General features: G+C 42.1%; 1 protein-coding gene across 3 annotated transcripts in view; it reads left to right on the top strand.

The window, feature by feature from the left end:
- Positions 1 to 12,096: 12,096 nt before the first annotated feature.
- The window catches only part of GALNT8 (polypeptide N-acetylgalactosaminyltransferase 8), a 42,430-nt gene continuing 28,668 nt past the window's right edge, over positions 12,097 to 25,858 (top strand). For all 3 annotated transcript variants that reach the window (XM_053554810.1, XM_053554808.1, XM_053554809.1), the window contains exons 1-2: positions 12,097 to 12,418; positions 16,887 to 17,172. In XM_053554810.1, the coding sequence (XP_053410785.1) occupies positions 12,172 to 12,418; positions 16,887 to 17,172 (533 nt within the window). In that variant the 5' untranslated portion in view covers positions 12,097 to 12,171. The remainder of the gene's footprint in view (positions 12,419 to 16,886; positions 17,173 to 25,858) is intronic.

Genomic DNA, 25,858 nt, shown 5'->3' with positions numbered 1-25,858 from the left:
CAGGTACTCAAGAGGCTGAGGGGGGAGGATGACTTGAGCTCAGCAATTCGAGTCATAGTCATGACCTATCAACATGCTATTGCACTCCAGACAGGGTATCTCTAAAAAAATAAATCAAATGAAATAAAAAGGGCCAAGAAAAATCACAGCAGTACTAACAGCTGCCTTAGAAGCATCCCATGACCCAGGTTGCCTCCGATCCTTCATGGAAATAGCCATCTTCGCTAACTCTACCAAACACCACTCCCCTCCTTCCCCCACCATGCTCTCACCACCTGTGAATGCTTTCCCCACAATCTCTTTTTCTGCCTTCATGATGTTGTAGACCTTCCTGACTTTGTATGAAACAGGAGTCTTGCCTGGGCTCCTGCTGGTCCAAAGTCTGTAGCTAAGAGTGCAGAGACCCAAGGATGGAAGAAAAGAAAGAGAACATCAGGAAATCATTTTAACATTTATTTAGCAGCCTCCCTGGCTTTTTTACTTTTTTTGTCATTTCTTATGTGATTTAAGAAAAAGAAATTTTTCATGGAGTTTCTAATCGCCTTTATTTTTCTCGTTCTGAAAAGACATATACTTTTATTGTTATCACTAGAATCTTCTATTTAAAAGTATACATTATGAATATTACTTAAATATTACTTAAAAGTCTTTTTTTGTTCTTTTCTGAGACAGAGTCTCACTATGTTGCCCTCAGTAGAGTGCTGTGGCATCACAGCTCACAGCAACCTCCAACTCTTGGACTCAAGCAATTCTCTTGCCTCAGCCTCCTAAGTAGCTGGGACTACAGATGCCCACCACAATGCCTGGCTATTTTTTTGTTGTAGTTGTCATTGTTGTTTAGCAGGCTTGGGCTGGGATTGAACCTGCCACCCCTGGTGTATGTGGCCAGCACCATAACCACTGAGCTACAGGCTCCGGGGGGCCTAAAAGTCTTTTTCTAGATTAGTTTTCATTTTTCTTGAGTCAATACATAGGAGTGGAATTGAGACAGGATATCTGGAAAAAGTAAGGTCTAAGAGAACAGAGGTCTTCTCAAGGAGACCCCAAGAATACACCTGTGAGGTCCTCCCCATCATGACTCAGCTCTTAGGAATTTATAGAAACTTAACTTCCTGGGGCCTGGAAACTAATGCTTGCTTCCGCTTCTGTAAAAGCCCAGGGTTCTGATTCTTTTTTTTTTTGGCCAGGGCTGGGTTTGAACCCGCCACCTCCGGCATATGGGACCGGCACCCTACTCCTTGAGCCACAGGCGCCGCCCAAAAGCCCAGGGTTCTGTGAAAGCCAGAGCCAGCTTCTCCAGCTTGGTTCAAACTGACCAATGAGAAAGGTACCTGTGGACCAGAACTTTCTGACTAGAGATAAAAAGGAGAAGACTGAGCCAGTCGGGGAATGTGGCCATTTCAAATTCTTCTGTACCATAGCTCTGCTGGCTTAAATAAAGCCCTTCCTCTTTTAAACACAGTGTTTGGGTGTTCATTCTCTTCATTGGGCCTCGTCTTCCTGCGCCATTTCAGCTGGATCCTAGGGTAGGTCTAAGCTTCACTTTACCTGTATGCCATCAGACCCCACTGATTGTATTGTTTCTATCTTCTATATCATTACTGTGGTAGGTAGGATTCTAGAAAGGGCCCTGTGATCTCCACTCCCTGATGTTACTCGCATGATCATATTATGGGGCAAAAAAGGATTTTGAAGGTGCAATTAAGATTACTAATCAGTTGATCTTGATAAGGAGGTTGTCTGAGTAGGCCTGCTCCATTCACCTGAGCCCTTTAAAGGCAAACAGTTTTCTCTGACTAGCAGCCCAAGAGAAAGTCAGAGAGCTTTCAGGCATGAGGAGGATGTGATGTACTGTTGCTGGCTTTGAAGATGGAGGCGGGGAGATGTCAAGGAATGAAGTTAGCTTCCAGGTGCTGAGAGCAGCCCTGGCTAACAGCCGGTGAAAATCTGGGGACCTAAGTTCTGTAGCTGCAAGGAGGAACAGAATCCTGCCAACAATCCCAATGACCTTGTTAGAAAATTCTTCCCCGGGCTATGGATAAAAGCCCAGCCCAGCTGACACCTCGATTTGGGCCCCTTGAGATAATTATCAGAGAACCCAGTTGAGGCTGCCCAGATTTCTTGGGAGAGGATACCTGAGAAGCGTGAGGACCAGAAGAACAGGTCTTCTCACAGAGACCCCAAGGATACACCTGCAGGGTCTGCTCCATGGTGACTCAGCTCTTAGAAATTTGTAGATTTCGGGTGGTACCTGTGGCTCAGTGAATAGGGCGCCGACCCCCTATACCAAGGGTGGCGGGTTCAAACCCAACCCCGGCTGAACTGCAACCAAAAAATAGCCGGGTGTTGTGGCAAGCACCTGTAGTCCCAGCTGCTCGGGAGGCTGAGGCAGGAGAATCGCGAAAGCCCAAGAGCTAGAGGTTGCTGTGAGTCCTGTGACATCATGGCACTCTACCGAGGGTGGTAAAGTGAGACTCTGTCTCTACAAAAAAAAAAAAAAAGAAAGAAATTTGTAGATTTCACTAACTGGAACTTGGAAATTTCCACTTCTGTGAAATCCTGTAGTTCTATGGGGGCTGGAACAGCATCTCCCTCTTGATTCAAACTGACCAATAATAAAGGTACCTGTGGGTTAGAACTTTTTGACTGGAGATTAAAAGGGAAAGACCAAGCCAGTCAGGAAGTGTGGCCATTTTGAATTCTTCTATGCTGTAAGCTTTGCTGGCTGAAATAAAAGCTTTTTTCCTCTTAAATAGGGTGTTTGGGTGCTCTTTCTCTCCTTTGGGCCTCATCTTCCTGCAACATTCTGACCTACAAAACTGTGTTGTTTTGAGCCACAAATTTTGTGGTATTTTTTACTCAGAGATGGGAAACTAATATACTTGCTAACTTTTTATTCAAATTGTTTTATGAGTTGCTCTCTCCATAATTGTAGATAACTCATTTTGATGCCATTGAGACTTGGTTTTAGGCTTTGTTGGAGTAGGTTTAGAGTGGCCCTTACCATAGGACATAGTTTATACTTGTCAGCAGTAACCTTCCTGGTGTCTTACCAGAATACACAGGCTGTTCAATAAGACTTTTCCATTAGGACTCAACTAAAACTCATGTGTCTCCCAAGACTAGGTGACCTCTAGCATCTCTTTTATGCTCCCAGTCTTGTAACAATTGCTCTGGGCTAGACCTTGAGTAGTTTTTTCACGCAACTCATGCAGCCTATCACTTGTCCAAGGATCCACAGAGAATTCTCCAACAGATCCCTGTGTCCCTTCCTTCTAGATAGCTCCTTTAATTTGGGTACCTTCCTTTGCAAACTCTGGGTGCTTTAGCAAGTCCCAAACTCTGCTCTCTGACTCCTCAGAGAGGTGGGGTTTGTCATGCTCTGCTTGAGGACCACCATTTATACCAGGGTTATGAAATTGTTCCCAGGCTAACCAATGAGTAAATGTTTCCCTTCTTTCAGGGATTACAGTCTTTTATTGCTTATTTTCTGAAAACAGTTGTCTCATATATTTTATTCAGTTTTATAGTTATTTGGGGCAGGAGGGCAAATCCAGTCTCAGTTGCTCCTTCATGGCTAGAAGCAGAAGTTGATTTCTGATTGTTAAAAAAAATATTATGGTGCTTCTTTAATCTGCCACCAGCTGATTCTTCAGTCAATTTAATAGAATGCAGTGATATTCTTTTCTCAAACTTATCAAAGTAGTCTTTACTTGCCTGAAATTCCAGAGTATCTTTCCTAAGTTCTTCTTTCAATTTTTGTACAAACTGATAGTTTCACCTTCAATTATTTAAAGTCTCACTAGAATGCCTACATGAAATGGAAACTGAGCTGGTTGCTGGCAGGTAGCAGCTGGTAGGTAAGATAGTGCTTCGAATCATCATCAGCCATCAGATAACATGTGAAGAACTGAGTCTAAAGGCTTATGTCAGAGAATTTCATGGATGAGTATGGGCCCTGTAAAAACTTCGTCTACTCTCAAGTAGTTCTGACGGTGGTGGCCAAGTCTTCCTTGTTAGGTCACTGGTGAAACTCACAACCAGGTATGTTAAACAATGACAAAAACAACAAAGAAAACAAAACAAATAAACAAAAATCCCTCATGTTTTGGTTCTGGTCCCAATTTCCCTCTTCTTTTTTTACCTTTCATTGCAACCTATATTGGCCTAGCTTCCAGGCTAATCTTTTTCCATGAGTCAATTCTCTTCTCTTTTAGGTATGCAGGGCTTATTAATTGCAAAGAATTCTGTTACTCTGCCGTTTCTCAGAGTTAGAGATTTATCAACTATATTGACCATGCCATCGGCTGGTCTTAATTTGCACTTTATGTGCAAATGTGATGGGTGTTATGATATTCTCCACTTCTGCAGTGTTTCTTTTTCCCGTTTCTATGGTGCAGGAGATTTTCCTAAGCCTCTTAATTATTGTGGAAAAGATAATCTTTAAGCTGAGTTATACCTGAATGTTTTCTCATTCAGCAGCCTGTCTTACCTTACAATTTCTTCCTGGGTCTTACGATCTTATGCTCTTCCTCCTACTTGAGCACTTAGGGTCAAAACACATCTGTGTTATGTGTGGAGTCCAACACAATAATGACTATGTGGGCAACCAATCCAGGTGTCCAGGAAAGACACTAGAAGATGGGTATATCAGCAAAAGGAAAACTACCTGTAGGCTACCTGTACTAACAACCCCCCCCAAACTATAGCATAAAGAATTATGATTAAAGATACTAACATGGAAAAAAATATATATAACCTGATCTAGAATGAAAGTTATTTAACTTCTTTTGGTCTTCCTTTTCCTGACCATAAAGTAGGGTGATAATTCCTGCATCATAGGGTGATTGTGGAGACCAAGTGAAATCACGTATAGAGAATGCTTAACACTGGCTGTCCCTTAGAAGGTGCATAAAAAATGTTGACTTCCTCTTTTGTCCTTGAATACATATTCAAAATCTATAAATAAGCTTTTTTTCAGCCACCATCAGCTCTATTCATTGTAAAATGAATGACTCTTCTGAAGTTGCACAAATGTTTTTAACTGAGGATATAGTTTAATCTCTTGAGAACATATTATCCCCCACTAAGCATAAAATGTACTGAAATTTTAGTGATGAAATATGCAGGGGGAAAGAGTCATCATTACGATCAACAAATGCACTCCATTCTGAAATACCTACTGTCTAGCTAAAGGCTTTTGTGGCATGATTGAATCACCTGGTAGGATTTAAGATATCATAAACATAAAATGTTCCATAACTTGTTGAATGCTCCATTGTTATGTTTAATTTCAATACACTGCTACCTCTGAACAACTCTATTCATTTTCTCTAAAGAAATTTTCTGCCCTTGAGCTTGAGACTCAAATGTCCAGGGCTCACTGGACGTACCTGATCTTACAGAGGCCTTTGTCAAGAAACCCGCACTTGTTGTGTTAGCTACTTTCCCTCACATCTGTTCTTACCTTTGGTCTCCTTCTCCGTTATGGGCACTACAAAGCTCTTCATTCCTGAAGCAAGAAATTTCAGGGTCTGTCTTCACCACTTCCTTCCCCCACACCTCCACTTGCAGATGGCCACCAAGAATGCCACTTTAAGATATCATTAATTTATAAATGTTTTCCACATAAATCTGATAGGACATATCAGAGAATAATTAAAAAACAGGAAAATAAAATTCATTGCCTACAGTTTTATTACTTGAAAACAGCCATTATTACCATTTTGGCGTATCTCCTCCAGGCTTTCTTTTAAATTGTATTTGTTTGTATTTTCTTGTTTTAGAATTCTCTCCTTCTTTCATCCTTCCCCATCACCAGCTTTTCAGCATTTCCTTACTTCCTGGTACTACAAGGTGCTTTGGGTTCATCTCATATCTTCCCTGCCTCAGTTTGAGACTCAGTCATTTCTGCAAAGTACACTGGTTCCTTGTATTGGGGAATGTGGACCTTGGGTTTTCTTTTAAACATTGCTGTAATGTTTACGCTGGTGTGGGAGTGAGGTTTCCATATGGTCTAAGATAGGCTCATTACTAGGGCTTAGTCATCCCTGGGCACAACTGGCAAGCCGCAGGATGGTAACTAGGAGTGTACTTAGACCCGGGGAGCCTCCGGGGGAAGAACTCACACTAAAGAAAGGAGTCAGACAATGTGGTCAAATACAAAGTCCTCTTCATCCGAGGGAGAAGTGATTCTGAGAGGGTGTGGTAGGAGACGTTTGGATTTATCTCTGACTCAACATTCCTCCTAGGGGAATTGCCCACTGGGGTTGTGTCCTAGGGGAAAAATGTGTGTGAATATTCTCTACAATCTCAAGACAGTGGAATACAGGATAGATTAGCTTGCTGTGGTCCACTCCAACAGTGTCGAGTATGTAAAGCAGGGATACATTTTTCCAGCTTTGGCACAGAAAGTCTCATAATCTCTGGCACTGCTAAGGTGCTGATGAGTGCATCCTCTGAAGCATGGGGGCCTGGAATTCCTCAGAACAAAGTAGGGTGGGCTGTGGGAGGCTGCAGGGTTTGGTGAGACACCACCCAGGCAGGGGTTTAGGAATACTAACGAAGGAAGACTGTAAGATGCTTCGTGGAGCCTGGCTGGACTATTTCAGAGACCCCTCTGGGCACTTTTAGAAATGATTAAGGAGATTTTTCAGAGGCCTGGAACTCTGTAAAAGCAGGCATGGTAAGGGGCAAATAAATTTGGACTGTTCATGGCATTATCTATTTATGACTCCTATAGTAACCTATTTAAGAAGCTCAGGTGACGTCAATAATTTTCTAGCCATTTTCTTTTCACTTAGCATTTCATTATAACCACTTTTCTATGTTGCAATATGACCTTCAAAACCTTTTTTAACAAAACCTCAACAATATTATCTAATGTCTACTGAAAATGCCAGGCATGTTACAAAGGTTGTTTCAAAACTCTGCAAAGAAAGGCTTTTTTTTTTTTAGACGGGGTCTTACTCTGTTGTCCAGGCTAGAGTTCAGTGGCACCATCATAGCTCACTGCAGCCTTGAACTCCTGGGTTCAAGAAATCCTCCCAAGTACCCCTTCCTGGGATATGCATACACTATCATATCCAGCCAGTATTTTTTTGTGTTTTGTAGACAAAGGGTCTTGCTATATTGCCCAGGCTGGTCTTGAATTCCTGTCTTCAAGTGGTCCTCCTTCCTTAGTGTGAGCTATGATACCTGCCAAGAAGATTGTTATCTCTATTTTGAAGATAAAGAAAATGAGGTCCAGAGAGGAGAAGTGACTTTCCTTAGTTTACCAGGTTAGTAAGTAATGGAATTACTATCTTACTCTGAAATCCGTACTTTTCCCAACAGTTTCTCCTCACTGCCTATAATATTCTAATATTCTATTGAGTGGTGGGACTATAATTTACTTAGCTATTATGCACCATCAGTTATTGAATAATTCTCTTGTGGTTGGGATCTTCAGGTCAGCTTATTTCTATTATTATTATTATTTCTATTTTGTCCTGCTATTATAAATCTAATGAGGTGAGCAGCACTTATCATTTTGTGTCCCAGTCTCCATCTCCACATTCTGACCACTCTTAACTATTTGTATTTTCTTGTCCCTGTAAGCTTCCTTATGCATATCCCTTCTCTAGAGGAACTGGAAATTATGGATTTTTCAAGATACCACATGCATAAGAAGAATAGTGACTTGCCCCTTTGTGGTCTTGATCACCCTTATATAGGGTGGTAAGTACATTGACTCTAATTGTAAATCAACCTCTCTCCCCTAAGGATGTGTGGGCTCCCTCAGGGTAGAGATACAAGTTTATTCTTATAAGACAGTTGTCAAAATGTAAGATACCCAGGTCCCACAATGATCTTTTAGGCTTAGAACCTGGCCACCTGCATTTTTACCATGCTGATTTTTAGTAAGTGAACACTGGAGGCCCACTGCCCCAGTGTTCTAAGAAGTGACTGGATGCAACTGGTATTCCCAGAGAAAGGAGTCTTCTCACCTTCTTTGTGCAGAAGGACAGGTGCAAGCGAGAGGGCAGAGAAAGAACATTTGCTGGACTCTTCCGGTTGAGTGGACATCTGTCCTAGTCTAGGCCGCAGTAAAGTGGCCAAGACTATGATGCAATGTTTTATCAATTACTTTGTTTTTAGTACATAATTCACATCACATAAAAAACTATGCAGTGAAAAGTGATTCTCCTTCCCACTATTACCTCCTCCCACCCCTAATTAGGAAGCTCTGGTGGCCACTGCGATTTTTTTTCTGTGTGTTCTTTTATTAAAGGGTTTGTAGTTTCAGAAAGTCATCGACTTTAGCAGTTAGTTTGTGTAGGGGAGGGATCATGCTTTAAAAAAACACTTAATTTGGAAATAAGTACAGATTAACAACATTTTTCAAGAATAGTAGAGAAAAGTCCTATGTACCTCTCACCCAGTTTCCCCCAGTGGATAAATTTCTATAGTCATAGTGCAACAGAAAAATTAGAAAATTGGCATTGGTACATTGGTATTGCGTATATATAATTCCAAGCCATTCATCACATGTAGATTCATGCAACCGCCACTGCACTTGAGATACTTCAGAACTATCTCATCACCACTGTACTTACATAACTTATCACAGTCTACTGGTATCTTCGTTTTCCCAATTCAAGTAAAAGATCGAAACCTTACCTAATTTTAAGTCCCTTTACTCTCCCTCATCTTTAATTATCTTCACTATCTCTCATGCATACTTTGAGAACCACATCAAACAATGTTATAATTTTGCTTCAACTGTCAAATATAATTTGGAAAACTCAAGGTCAGGAAAGTCTTTTGTATTTACTCTGATTTTTGCTCTTTCTGCTGTTCTTTCTTGCTGATGTTCTAAGATTCCTTCTTTTGTCATTTTATCATTTAGAAACATTTCTATGGTCATCCTTTTAAGGTAAGTCTGCTGACAACAAATTCTCTTGTTTTCTTGTTTACGAATGTCTTGATTTCCTCCTTTATTCCTGAAGGATATTTTTGTTGGATATAGTGTTCTGGGTTGGCCATTCCCTTTTTTCAATGCTTGAAAAATGTTGTGATGCTTCCTTCAGGTCTTGGGGTTTCTGATGGTTTCTGATGGGAACCCTATCATTCACATTGTTTTTCCCCTATAGGTGCCATTTCTCTATTACTACTTTCAAGAATTTTTCTTTGTCTTTAGTTTTCAGAAGTTTGATTATGCTGGGCATGGAATTCTTTGACTTTATCCTATTAGGGGTTTACTCGGCTTCTTAAGTCTTAAGATTTATGCCTTTTACCAACTTTGGGAATTTTTCAGCCCTTATTTTCTTAAATTTTTGTTTAGCACCACACTTCCTCCTTTCCTTCATAGGTTCCCATGACATCAGCATTAGATCTTTTGTTCTAATCTCATAGATCTTCTGTATTTTTGCAGCCTATTTTCTCTCTGTTCAGACTGCACATTTTGTGTTGTTCTCTGAGTTTGCTGGTTCTTTTCTCTGTCCTCTTCGCTCTGCTCTTAAGCCTCAGCCAGTGACTTAGTTTTTGTCTGTTGTGTTTCACTTCTAAAATTTCCACTTGGTTCTTCTTCATGTCTTGTTTCTTTCCTGAGATTTCTATTTCTTTGCTGACTTTCTATTTTTTCATTTGTTTCAAGCATGTTCAGAATTGCTCATTGAAGTAATTTTCCTGCAGCTGCTTTAAATCTTAGTCAGACAATGCCAACATCTGTACCATCTTGCTATCTGTGGATTGCCTCTTCTTGTCCAAATTGAGATTTTCCCGCTTGTTGATAGACGTGATTTTTGACGCATCCTGAAGTTTTTCTTTTTTTGAGACAGAGTCTCACTCTGTCACCCTGGGTAGAGCCATGGCGTCACAGCTGACAGCTGACAGCAACCTCAGACTCCTGGGTTAGAGCAGTCTTCTTGCCTCTGTCTCCCGAGTAACTGAGACTAAAGGTATCCTGTCACAACACCTGGCTAGGTTTTCTATTTTGAGTAGAGACAGGGTCTCCCTCTTGCTTAGGCTGGTCTCAAACTCCTGACTTGGGCAATTCTCCCTTTTTGGCCCCCCTGAGTGCTAGGATTATTGGTGTGAGCCATTGTGCCTGGATTTGCATCTTGAATATTACTTTATGAGACTCTGGATCTTATTTAAAGTTTCTGTTTGAGCAGACTTTTCTGACACTGCTCTGATGGGGAGAGGAAGAGGCCAGCTTTTTACTGCCAGGTGGGGGTGGAAGCCCAGGTTCCCTACTTGGCCTCTGCTGACACCACTCTGGCCGAGAGGGGGAGGTCCACTTTATTGCTGCTGCCTTATGACATCATGGGGGGACAGGGATAAAAGTCCTGGCTCCCCACTAGCCTTTATCTGATACCACCTTACTGAGAGAGTGGGGAGGGGGAGGGGCACATGGCACACAGAGGGTGAGGATGGATGTCTGTGCTCTCCACCTGGCCTTTGTTTAGGGTAGGTATGGGGTGGCATGTTTCCCAGGAGTCTGGCTGCTGTAGAGTGGTTATTATCCAAAAGACCAAAAATCACTTGGTAACAAAGATATTTGCACCAGATTGTTCATTGCAGCTCAATTCATAATTGCCAAGTCTTAGAAGAAGTCCAAGTGCCCATCGACCCATGAATGGATTAATAAATTGTGGTATATGTATATTATGGAATACTATGCAATATCAAAAAAGGATGGAGATTTTATCTGTTTTATGTTTACATGGATGGAGATGGAAAATATTCTTCTTAGTAAGTATCTCAGGAATGGAAAAAAAATATCCAAGGTACTTAGTACTACTATTATTGAAACATTTTCTGTCTTGCTAGGCTGCCCACTTCCTGTTCCTTTGGTTTGATAGAGCATATTTTTCCTGGGGCTTTTCCTGTCTGTGTCCATTGGCATTTCTGGCTTGCCGACTTCTCTAGAATCTAGTCTAGGATATATTAGTAAAAGGAGAACATGGGAAACTCATGTCTGTGTTGCTCCCTGGGTCCTGAGACCTCCCATCAGCCTTCCCTCTTCTCTCTACCTTTCAGAGCCTTCTTATGTTTTTTTATATATAATGTTTAGACTTTTCAGTCACCCTTAGTGGAAAGGAAGAGAGAGAAATTTATCTTTTCCATCCTGTCCCAGAAACAGAGGGGAGTCATGATTTTTGACTTGTTTTGACTCTAATTGGTAGGTAGGAACCTCAAAGACTTTCTATCAATGAAAAACCCCAAGAACTGATGACTTTTCATTTCGTTCTTTTTCATTCTGCCTGTTTTTCCTAAAGCGACATTTCTTTACTCTGACCTGCGTGTCTGCCTCAGAACTGGTCTGCATATGTTGTGTTTGGAGACTCAGCAAGGAGTCCGATGGGCTGGGACAGATGGGAACTATAATTATGGAGACACCAGACAGTAGACTAAGAAATTTAAACTTTTGAGGTTGGGGAACAATTTTAAGTGTTTAACTATAATGATGATAATTAGGTGATTTGTCCAAAACATAGAATACGTGTTAAGGTATGGAGGCAAAGGAATCACTGGAACGTGACACAGGGGAGAATCCCAGTGTGCAGAGGACAAGCAAAGGACAGACACCAGTAAAGCTTGGTCATCCCCCAAGGTTCAGCCCTGACTCCGCCTCCAGGATTCTCCACCTGCAGAGGGACAGGCAATGAATGAGGCCCCTGGAACCAGCAGGAGTCTGTTGAACAAACATTTCTTGCAAACCTACTATGTTCAAGATCCTGGAGAGTTAGGTAAAGGGGCATTTAGATCCTTGCTCTCAAAAAGTGTACAGTACTTGCCATTTTGTGGATTCCTTTCTCATCCTAGTTTCTCCTTCTGTACCCACGGGACCAGACGACACATGCCCTACCAGCATCTCTCCGGTGATTTTGCTCAGGGACAGAGAACATTAGAAACCAAACACAGACAGGAAAGCATTTCACCCAGGCAGCTCGCCATAGCTGCATTCACCTGACTCTGAGACAGAGCGAGGTGTGCTCAGGTGACCTACCTGTTTCTGGGTGGCTGCCACAGCACACTCCCCACACCTGGCACTGCTCGGGGAGAAGCCAGGCAGCAGCAAGGGTGTTCCTGGCCAGAGAACATCTGCTTTCCCTGGCAGGGTGTTGTCCATGCCCAGAACAAAGCCTGGCTGGCTCCGATCTGTGCCTTTCCTGACAGTGACATATGTGGCCCTATGGGGAGTGGATGTGCCGCAGGCAGAAGATGGTATTCGGGAGAAAATTCCCCAAAGTCCTCTGCATTGGCCTGACTCTGGTCATTGTCAATCTCCTTCTGGCACTTTATGCTAAAGGAGCTTTCCAGAACTTGATTCTGGGCGATCCCCACCGGGAGCTCCAGTTGTCTCTGCCTGAACCAGATGGGGCAATGATTAAGAGACTCTCCAGCTTGGAGGTGGAATTGCAGCATCTGAGTAAGTTCACAGCACTAATTTAGAGGGGATGTGTTGGTGCGGGTGTGTGTGTATGTGTGTGTGTGGTGTGTTGATGGGCACTTAGAAAAAAGGGGGCATGGAGAGAGGAAACCGGTGAGAGGTCACATTGTCATGTTTCACTTGCTCACTGAAGCATCTGGTGTTGAATCCTGTGCCTCCAGAAGGGAGATACGTGCTGAGAATTAGGTGAGCAGAAGTGGGAATTAGGGCAAACAGTATGGGGTCGGGCAGGGGTGTGTGTATGTGAGTGGTGTGTGTGTGCATGTGTGCTTGTGCACACGCGCGATCACATCCACAGACCTGCAGCAAGGAGCAGAGTTAGAATCCCTGAGAGCCTCAGGAATGTGTAGGCACGGCCCTGCTCTTAGGTCCCTGTGCCACGTGGGCTGTTAAAGACAGGGCATAGATCTCAATTCCATTTTGCTGTTTGTTCCTATCATGAATTAACAGGGCCCTGTTGGAGGACCTAAGATCAATCTTGATAGGGCTGTCTTGGCTGTGTGACTTTCAGAGCTTATCTCTCTCAGCCTCATGTTCCTGGTCTGCAAATGGAGATGATGATAGATAAGGATGGATATCTACCTGACCTCACAGGGTTTTGTGAAACACAGGCAGAGAGCGATCTATAAACTGATACCCACCAAATTTTAACCTCTTCGTTGAAAGTTCAGGGTGAGATTTCTGCAAGTTCTGAGGTTTGTTTGTAATTCTGGCTCACTGTGGAACTGTAACACCTCTGCATTTTATGTCTCTGTGCTTCTGACTTCAGTGAGGAAGGCAGCAATTTCACCCTGCCTCCCAGGTGACAGGGATCAAGTGCTAAACCCTGAAGGGGGGTATTGCCTGTGTGAGCAAGGAAGTGACTGCTCACATGTTTGCACATGGGGTTGGAGTTGTGGAAAGTCTTTTTTAGTGAGAACTTAGTGTTGTCCGGGTTTGGGGTGAGGCAGAGGGATGGATGGAAGGAAATTCAGGAAGAGAAAAAGGAAGAAAGAGAAGACATCAGGGAATGGGAGAGACAGAGGAGGCCATTGAGAGAGGAGAGAAGGAATGGGAGAAGGAGCAGAGAAGTGAGAGTCTGGGGAGAGAGGGGAAGAATTTACATGGGGACAATAAGAGCGAAAACATTAAATAAAATGAGATGGGGGAAGCATAAAAGGAGAGAGGAGGAGGCAGAAAGCACCCAGAGCATCTTCTAGCTCCCCCTGATAAGACTCAATGTGTTTTCTCGTGGTACAATTTTCCAGAAGACAGGTTTTGTGAGGGCTGGTTCCACGAATGTCTCATTTACCAGGCATTTCTATGCACACATAGAAATCACTAGGTGGATACATGAACGAGTGAGGGTAGGAAAGAGAGAAGAGGACAGACAGACAGGGATGAAAGAACGGTGATTTAGGGCAAGACAGTGGGTGGAACGAAGGGAGGAGTCAGCTCCCCAGGCCCTGGCTCACCCGGCTGAGTCAGACGCTGCCTGTGCAGACGCGCTCAGTGTGGCTTCCTCGGGAGGATGCCCGTGGCCCCAGGTGCTGATCCAACACCCCTGGCACGCCTTAGCACAACACTCAGACCACACCTAAATTTTCTCCCCTCCCAAGGCTCATCAGACCGGCTCAGCCCTCTCACACCTTAAAATAGCAGGAGTCGGACCTAATGCCCAGCTACTCTTTCAACTGGGACACAACGGGCCATGGAGAGCCATCCCGAGCCATCCAGTCTATTGCCCTGTCCTTTGCAATGCCTGGGTTTTCCTTTTCTTTTCATTCTCGGTGCTCCCTCATTTTATTCACTCTAAGATGGTGCGACCTGAGAGACTTGCCCCCGCCTGAGATGAACCTCAAGTGTCTTCTGGGCCCTGAGTCTAGGTCGCCGATGCTCTTCTGCCCTGCAGGGGTCCCTGTAACTGAAGATCTGCTCATTGCCTGTCATCTTGGCTGCTGTCCATCTCCAGGGTTCCAGGAAGACTGAAGAAAACCATCACTCAACAAGGATATTTAGATAAATTATGTAAACAACCAAGAGTGAAAGCAAACACATACTGATAATTATGTCCCTATTGAGGGAGGGATCAGTGACTCTGCACCAGTTTGCTGGGACCTCCACAGGGTTGCTCCAAGCCCCACCAGCGTGATGTCATCAGGCGTCTCTCCTTTGGGGCTGGGCAAGTTTCTGTTTAAGATATTTTTATATCTTAATTTTTAAGTTTTATTGTAGTGCAATTTTCTGGAAAGCAAATCTGTAGACCTAGCACTTATTTTTCTTTCCCAGTTTGTTTTGATCATTCTCTTTTTGCCTCAAGCAGTTCCGTAGTTGAGTTTTCGTATGCCAGTCTTATGCCACTTTCCAAACATGCTCTCCTACCAGTTACACAACTTCCCTGCTTCTTTTGGGGGGCTATACACAGATCTAAGATCTGGCCCCACATTCTGCTCCCCAAGCCATGGAGCTGCCTCTATTCCAGGACTATCTCCTCACCAAGTTGGTGACCCTGCGTTGTAATCATCCAGAGAAAAAGGGGTGGCTTCTACTAACTTGCAGAGAGATGTTGGATTGGCTAAAGTTGATCCTGTCAATCATATCAATGTACTCAGCTATGATTTAATAAAAAAAAAAAAAGTTGATCCTGTCAGTCTGGTGGAATTTAGTGGGGATTTAGGGGAGGATTAGCGGGAACTAATTGGATCCAATGTCAGAGTGCCTCGACCACCATTGTGGAGTTTAATGGCAAGGCATGCCACGGTCACTAAACACTAAAATTGTTACTTTTTCTCTTTTTGTTGAGTTCACAGATTGAGCTTGAGGGAGTTCAGAGCACTTGTGCTAAGACTCCCCAGCACAATCTTACAGGGTTATTGTAAAGGTGAAGTAAATAATGGGTAGAAAAGAGTAGTGAAATTTGTAGGCCATTTTCCAAATACTATTTATCCATGAGTTAATACTTCATGAATCCTGCAAGATCTCCTGTACATGAAAAGTCCTCTGCTTGGATCTGTCACTATTGGTTCATTGTTTTGAGTTAAGGCAATATTTCTCAAATTAATGTGACCATTTATCTAGACAATTGTTAAAAATATAGATTCCTAGACTCAGTGTCAGACTTAATGAGTCAGAGTCTCCAGTGGCTGCATGGGATTCTATATATTTTTTCCTTTTATTTTTTTGGGGGGCATATTGTGTTTTTAATAAACTTTTGAAGACTTTCTTATAACCAAGCAAGTTGGAAAATGCAGGACGAGGACATGTTCAATGTCAAAGTTTCTGGTAAATCAAATGCATGGGAAGTGAAGGAGTAGGTGGATGATGGTGGTGGTGGTTAGAACAGACTTGCCTTTGTTAGCCACCAGTAGTGTAATACAATGTTTCTCATATTTTACTGTACAGAAGAATTTCTCCTTGGTTTTTTGAGAAATGTAGATTCTCGTAACTTCCCCTGCCTATATCCCCACCTGATCTGGAGATTCTGAGTAGCAGATTTTGGGATATGTCTGGAGAGCTACATTTTTATTTATTTTTTATTTTTTAATTTTTTGAGACAGAGTCTCACTATGTCACCCTTGGTAGAGTGCTGTAGCATCACAGCTCCCAGCAACCTCAAACTCTTGGGTTTAGGCGATTCTCTTGCCTCAGCCTCCCAAGTAGCTGGGACTACAGGTGCCTACCATCAAGTCCAGCTATTTTTTCATTGTAGTTGTCATTATTGATTGGCAGCCCCGGGCCAGGTTTGAACCTGCCAGCCTCAGTGTATGTGGCTGGCGCCATAGCTTCTGAGCTACAGGCGCAGAGCCAGATCTACATTTTTAAATAATCACAACTGATGTTCTGATGTAAATGATTCTCAGACACAATTGTGAAAAACATTAGTTTTTTGTCAATATATTTCTTAGATGACAGTGAGTTAATCCCTAGAGGAGCCTAGGAGCTGTGGGACTGGTGTTCTTTTTTTTTTTTGAGACACAATCTCATTATGTCACTCTCAGTAGAGTGCTGTAGCATGAAAGCTCACAGCAACCTCAAACTCTTGGACTTAAGCAGTTCTCCTGCCTCATCCTCCCAAGTAGCTGGAACTGCAGGTGCCTTCCACAACACCTGGCTATTTTTGTTGTTGTAGTTGTCATTGTTGTTTGGCAGGCCCAAGCTGGGTTCAAACCCACCACCCCAGTGCATGTGACCGGTGCTTCAGCTGCTGAGCTACAGGCGCCAAGCCAGACAAGTAGGTTTTGATGGCGCTAAAGGGAGAGATATGTATCGAGTGCATGCCTTTTCAGGACAGCCTTGCATGGTTCTGTCAAATTCCTTTGACATAGCACATCCTCTGGGCCAAGAGCTTGTAAATTTCAGGATTTGAAGAGTAAACCATTTCAAGGAAATTAGGGTGGAAAGCAATGCCTAGGTGACTGAGGATCAGCTGAAATGTTTTCTTCCACACCCCCATTCTCTTCATTTGCAGAAGAAAGTATAAAATTGGCTCTGAAGCAACAAGAACATGTGAACCACACACTACAGAGGGCAACAGATGTCCGAAAAGCAGTGAAATTCAAGTCGAATGAACCAAGGAAGCACACATCCCACATGAAGCTCTTCCCACATTCGCCGCTCTTCAAGCAGTGGGGTGATGACCTTTCCGAGACCCAGCAGAGAAAGGCACAGGACCTCTTCCAGGAGTTTGGTTACAATGCGTACCTCAGCAACCACTTGCCCCTCAATCGCACCCTCCCCGATACACGAGATCCCAGGTGGGATGGATCAGGGAGGGCTCCAAGAGATCTGTTTGATTTGGGAGTGAGCTTTGGGAGCAGTGGAGGTCAAGGGTTGGTCAGAGGGTTGGGGTAGTGGGGAGCTGATGGAGAAGGGGTGCAGGTTGACCAAGCAGAGTTCTTGTTTTCAATCTGTTTTATGACACTCAGGGTATATAGCTGACTGGTCCAAATATTCACAGCCCCTTGGAGAAGAGCAGAGATGAGCAGAGGTATCAGAGAAACAGATCCTTTAGAAAGTTTGATGCAGAGAAACAGAGATCGATGGGTCTTAATGAATGATCTTACCGAAGAGAAAACTGAGGCTGAGAAAGGTCGTGTGCCAGTCACCCAAAGTTCATAGCTCTACTTTCTTCCCTACTTTTCCCTGAATTCTCGGCTTAGATTCCGCTTTGTTATTTATTTATTTATTTTTTTGTAGAGACAGAGTCTCACCTTATCGCCCTCGGTAGAGTGCCGTGGCGTCACACAGCTCACAGCAACCTCCAAATCCTTGGGCTTACGCGATTCTCTTGCCTCAGCCTCCCAAGCAGCTGGGACTACAGGCGCCTGCCATAACGCCCGGCTATTTTTTTGTTGCAGTTTGGCCGGGGCTGGGTTTGAACCCGCCACCCTCGGCATATGGGGCCGGCGCTCTACCCGCTGAGCCACAGGCGCCGCCCGATTCCGCTTTGTTATTAATCTAATTTGAAGTGTCTTCTCTCTCCTTCCCCTTCTGTTTCCCTCTCCCATCGTTTTTTTCTCCTTCTACCTCTCCCAACTTCCCTCATAATTTTATTGTTGAGATATAATTTACACACCATACAATTCATCCATTTAAAGTGTACAATTTAATGTTTCTTTTTTGTTATATTCACAGAGTTGCTTACCATCCCCACAATCCATTTTAAAACATTTTCATCACTTTAAAAAGAAACCCCATTAGAGCCACTCCCTATTTCTCACAGCTTCCTGGCCCCTGGGCAACCCCTGAGTTACTTTCTGTCTCCACGGATTTACCTATTCTGGATCTTTCACATAAAAATGGAATCATGTAATATGGGATTTTTCGTGACTGGCTTTTTTCACTGATCATAATGTTTTAAAGTATGATGCATGTTATCACATGTATGGAGATTTCATTCCTTTTCATTGTCAAATAATATTCTTTTGTATGGATTTACCACATTTTGTTCCCTATCCATCAGTTGGTAGACATTCAGATTGTTTCTTCTTTTAGACCAGCGGTTCTCAACCTGTGGGTTGTGACCCCTTTTTAACAATGAAAATACATTACGGCATTAGGAAGGTTGAGAACCACTGTTTTAGACTATTATGAATAACGCCACTGTGAACATTCTTTTTTTCTGAGACAGAGCCTCAAGCTGTCACCCTGGGTAGAGTGCTGTGGCATCACAGCTCACAGCAACCTCCAACTCCTGGGCTTAAGTGATTCTCTTGCCTCGGCCTCCCAAATAGCTAGGACTACAGGTGCCTGCCACCAGGCCTGGCCATTTTTTGGTTGTAGTTGTCATTGTTTGGCAGGCCCGGGCTGGATTTGAACCTGCCTGCTCTGGTGTATGTGGCTGGCGCCTTAGCTGCTTGAGCTACAGGTGCCGAGCCATGCGGTGAACATTCTTGTACAAGTTTTTGTGTGGACGAATGTCTTCATTTCTCGTGGGTGTAACCTAGGGATAGAATTGCTGGGTCACGTGATAACTCTATAGTTAGATTTACAAAGAACTGTCAGACTGTTTTCCAAAGTGACTCCATCATTTTGTATCCCTTCCAGCAGTGTATGAGAGTTCAGAGTTTTCTGCACACTCACCAACACTTATTTTTATTTGTCTTCTTAATTATAGCTATTTTACTGGGTGTGAAGTGGTACCTCATTGTGGTTTTGATTTAAATTTCCTGAGGCCTAATGACGCTGAGCATCTTTTCATGCTTTTATTGGCTGCTTGTTGATCTTCTTTAAAGAAATGAAGACGAGAAGAAATGTATATTTGGAGACTTCCTTCTTCTTTTTTTTTTAGAGACAGAGTCTCACTTTGTCACCCTCGGTAGAGTGCTGTGGCGTCACAGCTTACAGCAACCTCCAACTCCTGGGCTTAGGTGATTCTCTTGTTCTCTTGCCTCAGTCTCCGGAGTAGCTGGGACTACAGGTGCCTGCCACAATGCCCACCTATTTTTTTGTTGCAGTTTGGCTGGGGCTGGGTTTGAACCCGCAACCCTTGGGATATGGGGATGGTGCCCTACTCACTGAGCCACAGGTGCTGCCCGAGACTTTCTTCTTTTAAAAGTTGTTTTATTTACCTTTTTATTATTGAGTTGCAAAGTACTTTGTATATTTTAGATACAAATTCCTATCAGAAATATAATTTGCAAATGTTTTATTCCATTGCGTGGGTTGTCTATTTGTTTTTTTAATGGTCTTCTTTGAAATACAAGAGTTTTGGATTTTGATTATGTACTATTTATTTTCTCTTCGGTTACTTGTACTTTTGGTGTCATATCTAAGTGACCACTGCTTGATGGAAAGTCACAAAGATTCACGCCTATGATTTCTTCTAAGAGTTTCATAGTTTTAGCCTTAAATTTAGGCCTTTAGATTAATTTTAAATTAATTTTTGTATGTAGTGTTACATAGGGATCCAACTTTATTCTTTTCCGGGTGGCTATCCAGTTGTCCTAGCGCCCTTTGGTTGAAGAGTGAATTGCCCATCCTCCACATTGAATTATTTTGGCACTATTGTTGGTGATAAATATAAGGGTTTATTTCTGAATATCAATCCTAACCCACTGAACTATAAGTCTATCCTTATTCCAGTGACACATTATCTTAATAACTGTAGTTTCATAGTAAGTTTTAAAATAGAAAGATGTGAGGCTTCCAACTTTCTTCTTCTTCAAGATTGTTTTCTATATTCTGGGACCTTGAATTTACATATGAACTTTAGAATTAGTTATTAATCTCTGAAAAGAAACCTGGGATATTTTTAATTTAATTGTTTTTTTTTTTTTTTTCTTTAGAGACAGAGCCTCACTTTATCGCCCTGGGTAGAGTGCAGTGGCATCACAGCTCACAGCAACCTCCCACTCCTGGGCTTAGGCGATTCTCCTGCCTCAGCCTCCTGAGTAGCTGGGACCACAGGTTCTCACCACAATGCCCGGCTATTTTTTGTTGCAGTTTGGCCAGGGCCAGGTTTGAACCCACCACCCTTGGTATATGGGGTTGGTGTCCTACCCACTGAGCGACAGGCCCCGGAACCTGCGGTATTTTGATAGGGATTTCACTGAATCTGTAGTGCAATTTATGGAGGATTGCATCTCAATGATAGTCTTTTAATGCATGAACAGAAGAAATCTCTCCATTTATTTAGGTCTTCTTCAATTTCTTTCAATAATACTTTGACTTTTCAAAGTAAAGGTTGTTCTCTTCTTCTGTTAAATTTATTCCTATTTGTCTTTTTGATGCCATTGGAAATAGCATTGTTTTCTTTCTTTAACATTTTATTTTACTTTATTTAAATTGACAACATTGTTTGTACTTATAGTGTACAACACGATGTTTTAAAATACAGATGGTGTTTACTAGAGTACAGTATGAATGTTACATGAACTGTACACAATTATTGTGTTGATATACATCATAATTTTTAATAGATCCAGAAATGTTCACTTTTTATAAATTTGCCACTTAAGTCAATAAAGCAGCTTTTTTAAGGAAAAAAAATACAGATGGTGCCCAAAAAATGTATACATATTTTAAGAAAGGAAAAACTGTATTAAAATTTAATAGTCAGGTCATATTTGACTTCTGCAATTATAAGAGGTGATCAGAGGTGACTTGCATTCCTCTTTTGTTATCAGTACAGAGCATATAATATTGAGTATTATAATTTTAATACAGTGCTTTCTTTTCTTAAAATGTGTATACCTTTTTTTGTACCCTCTGTATGCATACATTGTGGAATGGCTTAAGTTTAGCTAATTAACAAGTACATTAATCTATGTAGTTATCATTTTTATGATTAAAAACACAAAATCAATGTATGAGCATTTTTTAAGAATCCTACATATTGTTATTAACTGTAGTCACTGTGCTGTACAATAGATCTCTTGAACTTATTATCTCTATACATATAAGATCATGTGATCTTCCTCTGATCTCATTGGAATTCCGTATTCAATTTTTATTTATTTTCTTGCATTTAACATCTCCCCAACCCTGCTCCATCCACCACTCCAATTCTTGGTAACCACCATTCTACTTTCCACTTCTGTAAGTTCAACTTTTTTGGATTTCACGTCTACGTGAGATCATGCAGTATTTGTCTTTCTGTGCCTGCTCATTTCACTTAACATAAAGTCCTCCAGACTCAACTATGTGGTCTAGAATAACGGGTTTTCCTTCTTTTTTTAAAATAACTCAATAGTATTCCATCATGTATATGTATCACATTTTCTTTATCAGTCATCTGCTGATGGAAACTTAGGTCGATTCCATGTCTTGACTATTGTGAATAATGTTTTAATGCACGGGTGAATGGTGGTGCTGCTATCTCCATGACATACGGATTCTTTTCCTTTGTGTAGGTATTTAGTAGGAGGATTGCTGGATCATACAGTGTTTCTCATTTTAATTGTTGAGGTATCTCTATACTGTTTTCCATAGTGGCTATACTGATAAACATTCCCATCAAAAGTGCTCAAAGGTTCTTCCCCCCCCCCACACATCTTCACCAATGTTTGTTACCACTCTTTAATAATAACCGTTCTAACAAGTATGAGGTGATAGCTCATTGTGGGTTTAATTTGCATTTCCCTGATGATTAGCGATGTTGAGCATTTTTCTCATATATTTTTTTTGCCATTTGCAATATTCTTTTGAGAAATTTCTATTCAGGTCCCTTTGCCCGATTTTTATTTGTTTTCTTGCTATCAACTTATCTGTGTGTGTGTGTGTGTGTTTTTTTGAGACAGAGTCTCACTTTGTTGTTCTCAGTAGAGAGCTGTGGTATCACAGCTCACAGCCACTTCAAGTAATTCTCTTGCTTGAGACTCCTGAGTAGGTGGGACTACAGCTGCCTGCCACAGCGCCTACCTATTTTTACAGATGGGGTGTCACTCTTGCTCAGGCTGGTCTCAAACCTGTGAGCTCAGGCAATCTACCTGCCCAGGCCTCCCAAAGTGCTCAGATACAGGCATGAGCCACTGTGCCTGGCCTGTTTTTTTTTTTTTTTTTTAATTTCAAATTAATATAAGGGTACATACCATTAGGTTACATTGTTTGTGTTTATTAGGAAAATTCCAAGTTGTAGTTGAGCCTTTCACCCAGGAGGTGTGCCATTGTGTCCATTGTTTTGTGTTTCTTAAATATTTTGTATATTAACCCCTTATCAGATGTATGATTTACAAACATTTTTTCTCATTCTATAGATTGTCTCTTCACTCTTTAGATTGTTTTCTTTGTTGTGCAGAAGCTTTCTGCTTTGATATGTTTGCTTGTGATATTTTCCAAAAAATTTACTGTCCAGACCAATCATAGGGATGTTTCCTTCTATTTTCTTCTAGTAGTTTTACAGTTTCAGGTTTTATGTTTAAGTCTTTAATTGATTTTGAGCTGATTTTGGTACATAGTGTGAGGTAAGGGTTCTGTATGTGGATAATCTAATTTTCCCAACACTATTTACTAAAAAGATGGTCCTTTTCTCATTGTGTGTTCTTGACATGTTTGTCAAAAATTAGTTGGTTGTAAGTGCATGAGTTTATTTCCATGCTCTCTATTCTGGTCCTTTGGTCTGTATTTTTAGGCTAGTACTGTGCTGTTTTGATTACTATTACTTTGTAGGTAGATTTTGAAGTCATAGAGTATGATGTCTCCAGCTTAGTTCTTTTTGCTAAAGATTATTTTGGCTAGTCTTTTGTGTTTTCACAGAAATTTTAGAATTTTTTTCTCATTTCTATAAAAAGTGTCTTTGGAATTTTGATAGGGATTGCATTGAATATGCAAATTGATTTGGGCAGTGTGGACATTTTCGCAGTATTTCTACTGCCAATTCATGAACGTGGGATATATTTTCACCTTTTGTGTCTTCTTTAATTTCTCTCATCAATATTTTATAGTTTTCAGAATACATTCTTTCACCTCCTTGGTTAAATTTATTCATGAGTATTTTTTTCTGGTTATTGTAAATGGGATTGTTTTCTTGATTTCTTTTTTTAGGTAGTTAGCAGGACTACTGATTTTTGTCTCTTGATTTTCCAACTTTACTGAATTAACAAATTAGTTCTAACAGTTTTTTGGTGGATTTTTAAAGGTTTTTCTATGTTTAAGGTCATGTCATTGGCAAACAGGGACAATTTAACTTCATTTTTGTTTAGAGACAAGGTGTTGCTATTTCATCTAGGTTGGAGTGCAGTGGCATGATCATAGTTCACTGTAACCTCAAACTCCTGCCCGAAGTGACCCTCCTTACCTCAGCCTCCTGAGTAGTGAGGACTTCAGGCATGTACAACCATGTGTGGTTAATTTATTATTATTATTATCATCATGATCATCATTATTTTCAGAGATGGGGTCTTGCTTTGTTGCACAGGCTAGTCTCAAACTCTTGGCCACAAGTGAGCCTCCTGCCTCAGCTTCCCAAAGTGTTGGGATTATAGACATGAGCCACTGTGCTCAGCCTTAACTTTGTCTGAATTTTCTTGAAATTTGCTGAATTTCCTTTAAGTTCTTTGTCAGAAAGCCCATATATCTCCATTTCTTTAGAGTTAGTCATGGAACTTTGTTTTGTTCCTTTGGAAATGTCATATTTCCCCAATTTTTCTTGATTGCTATGATCATGCATTGGCATCTTTGTAAAAAAGTAGGTACTTACTTTAATCATCACAGGCTGGCTGTGAAAACACTTTACCAGTCATCCCATTCAAAGTTTTTAGGCAGGCTGTTTGGCATGATCCAGAAATTCTTAGTCTGGCTGGCCTGGTGCCTGGGTCAGAAGGTGGGTGGGCCTGGAGCCTGGATCTCCTGTGGTAGACCTATTAACTGGATCTGCTAGGGTGGACGGGGGGCTGGGGACTGGCCTGAAGCCTGAGTCCACAAGGGCTAACTTGGTGCTGTGGGGGACTTTAAGTCTGACTTTGCAGAGGTTAGCCAGGCACTGAGATGGGTCTGGAACATGTGTGTTCTGGCACAGGCCTATAGCTTAAGTCTAAGGTGCAGTAAGCCTGGGTCCTGGTTCCCTAAAGGATGGACACAGGCTTGGTGCTAGGCAATCTTGGAGCCTTATCATCATCATCATCATCATCATTATTTTCAGAGATGGGGTCTTGCTTTGTTGCACAGGCTAGTCTCAAACACTTGGCCACAGGGGCCAGCCTGGAGCCTGTGTCCCTGGGTGCTGGCCTGATGACTAGGGTGGCAATATCTGGTCTGTTATTGGAGTAAGCCTAAAGCCTGGAGACATGGGAGTCCATTCTAGTTCTGGAGCCTGGAGCTACTGGGGCTGGCCTGTTGCTGAGTGTTGTCTGAAGTCAGGAGCTGCTGAGGTCAGTTAAGTGGTGGATGAACTGCAGATTGAGTCCATACGGTTCTGGAACTTAGGGCTGCAGAGTGGCCAGCATGGTTCTGGGGTGGGCCTGGTGTCAATCTATGGGTAGTTGCTTGGAGTTTGGCTCCATGGAGGGTCTGCTTGGTGCTAGGTTTTATTGGGGTAAGCCTAGTGTTAAGGTCCAAGACCAAGTTTCGTGCTCACAATTGTCTCCTTCTCCCAGCTGAAGAGTATCTCTCCCTATGCTGGGCTACCTGGGGTTGGGGGAGGGGTGACATGGGTAATATAAAAACGGTTCTTCCTACCTTCTTTAATGCATCTTTTCTTAGTATTGTACTACAGCCAGGTATTATAATCTCTCAGTTGGCTTCCTTAGCTCTAGCAAAGGTAGTTTTGAAGAGTTGCTAAACTGATGTCTCTGGGGTGAGGGTGATGATTAGTGGAGAGTCTTATTCTACCATGTCCTATTCTGCCAGCCCCCTATTCTAATATTTTGAGTGCTCTTTATTTTTTTCTTGGTCAGTCTGGTTTAAAGTGTATAAATTTTGTTGATCTTTTCAAAGAATCAAATTTTCATTGGCTTTCTCTATTATATCTATTCTCTATTTTATGTGTTTATACTATGATCTCACTTCTTTTCTTCTGCTTGCTTTGGATTTGGTTTGCTCTTTATTTTATAATTTCTTAAATGGAAGGTTAGACTATTGATTTGAGGATTTTTTTTTTTTTTTGTAGAGACAGAGTCTCACATACCGCCCTCAGGTAGAGTGCCGTGGCACTACACGGCTCACAGCAACCTCTAACTCTTGGGCTTACGCAATTCTCTTGCCTCAGCCTCCTGAGCAGCTGGGACTACAGGCGCCTGCCGCAACGCCCGGCTATTTTTTTGTTGCAATTTGGCCGGGGCTGGGTTTAAACCCGCCACCCTCGGCATATGGGGCCGGCGCCCTACTCACTGAGCCACAGGCGCCACCCCCTTTTTTTTTTTTTTTTTTTTTAAGACAGAATCCCAGGTGGTGCCTGTGGCAAAGTGGGTAGAGTGCCAGCCCCATATACTGAGGGTGGTGGGTTTGAACCTGGCCCCAGCCAAACAGCAACAACAACAATAAAATAGCCAGGCATTGTGGTGG

This window comes from Nycticebus coucang, chromosome 12 (assembly GCF_027406575.1).
Source record: "Nycticebus coucang isolate mNycCou1 chromosome 12, mNycCou1.pri, whole genome shotgun sequence".
In the NCBI taxonomy this organism is placed as follows: Eukaryota; Metazoa; Chordata; class Mammalia; order Primates; family Lorisidae; genus Nycticebus; species Nycticebus coucang.
The sequence above is the reverse complement of the archived record's forward strand: the minus strand, read 5'-3'. Positions and strand labels throughout refer to the sequence as shown.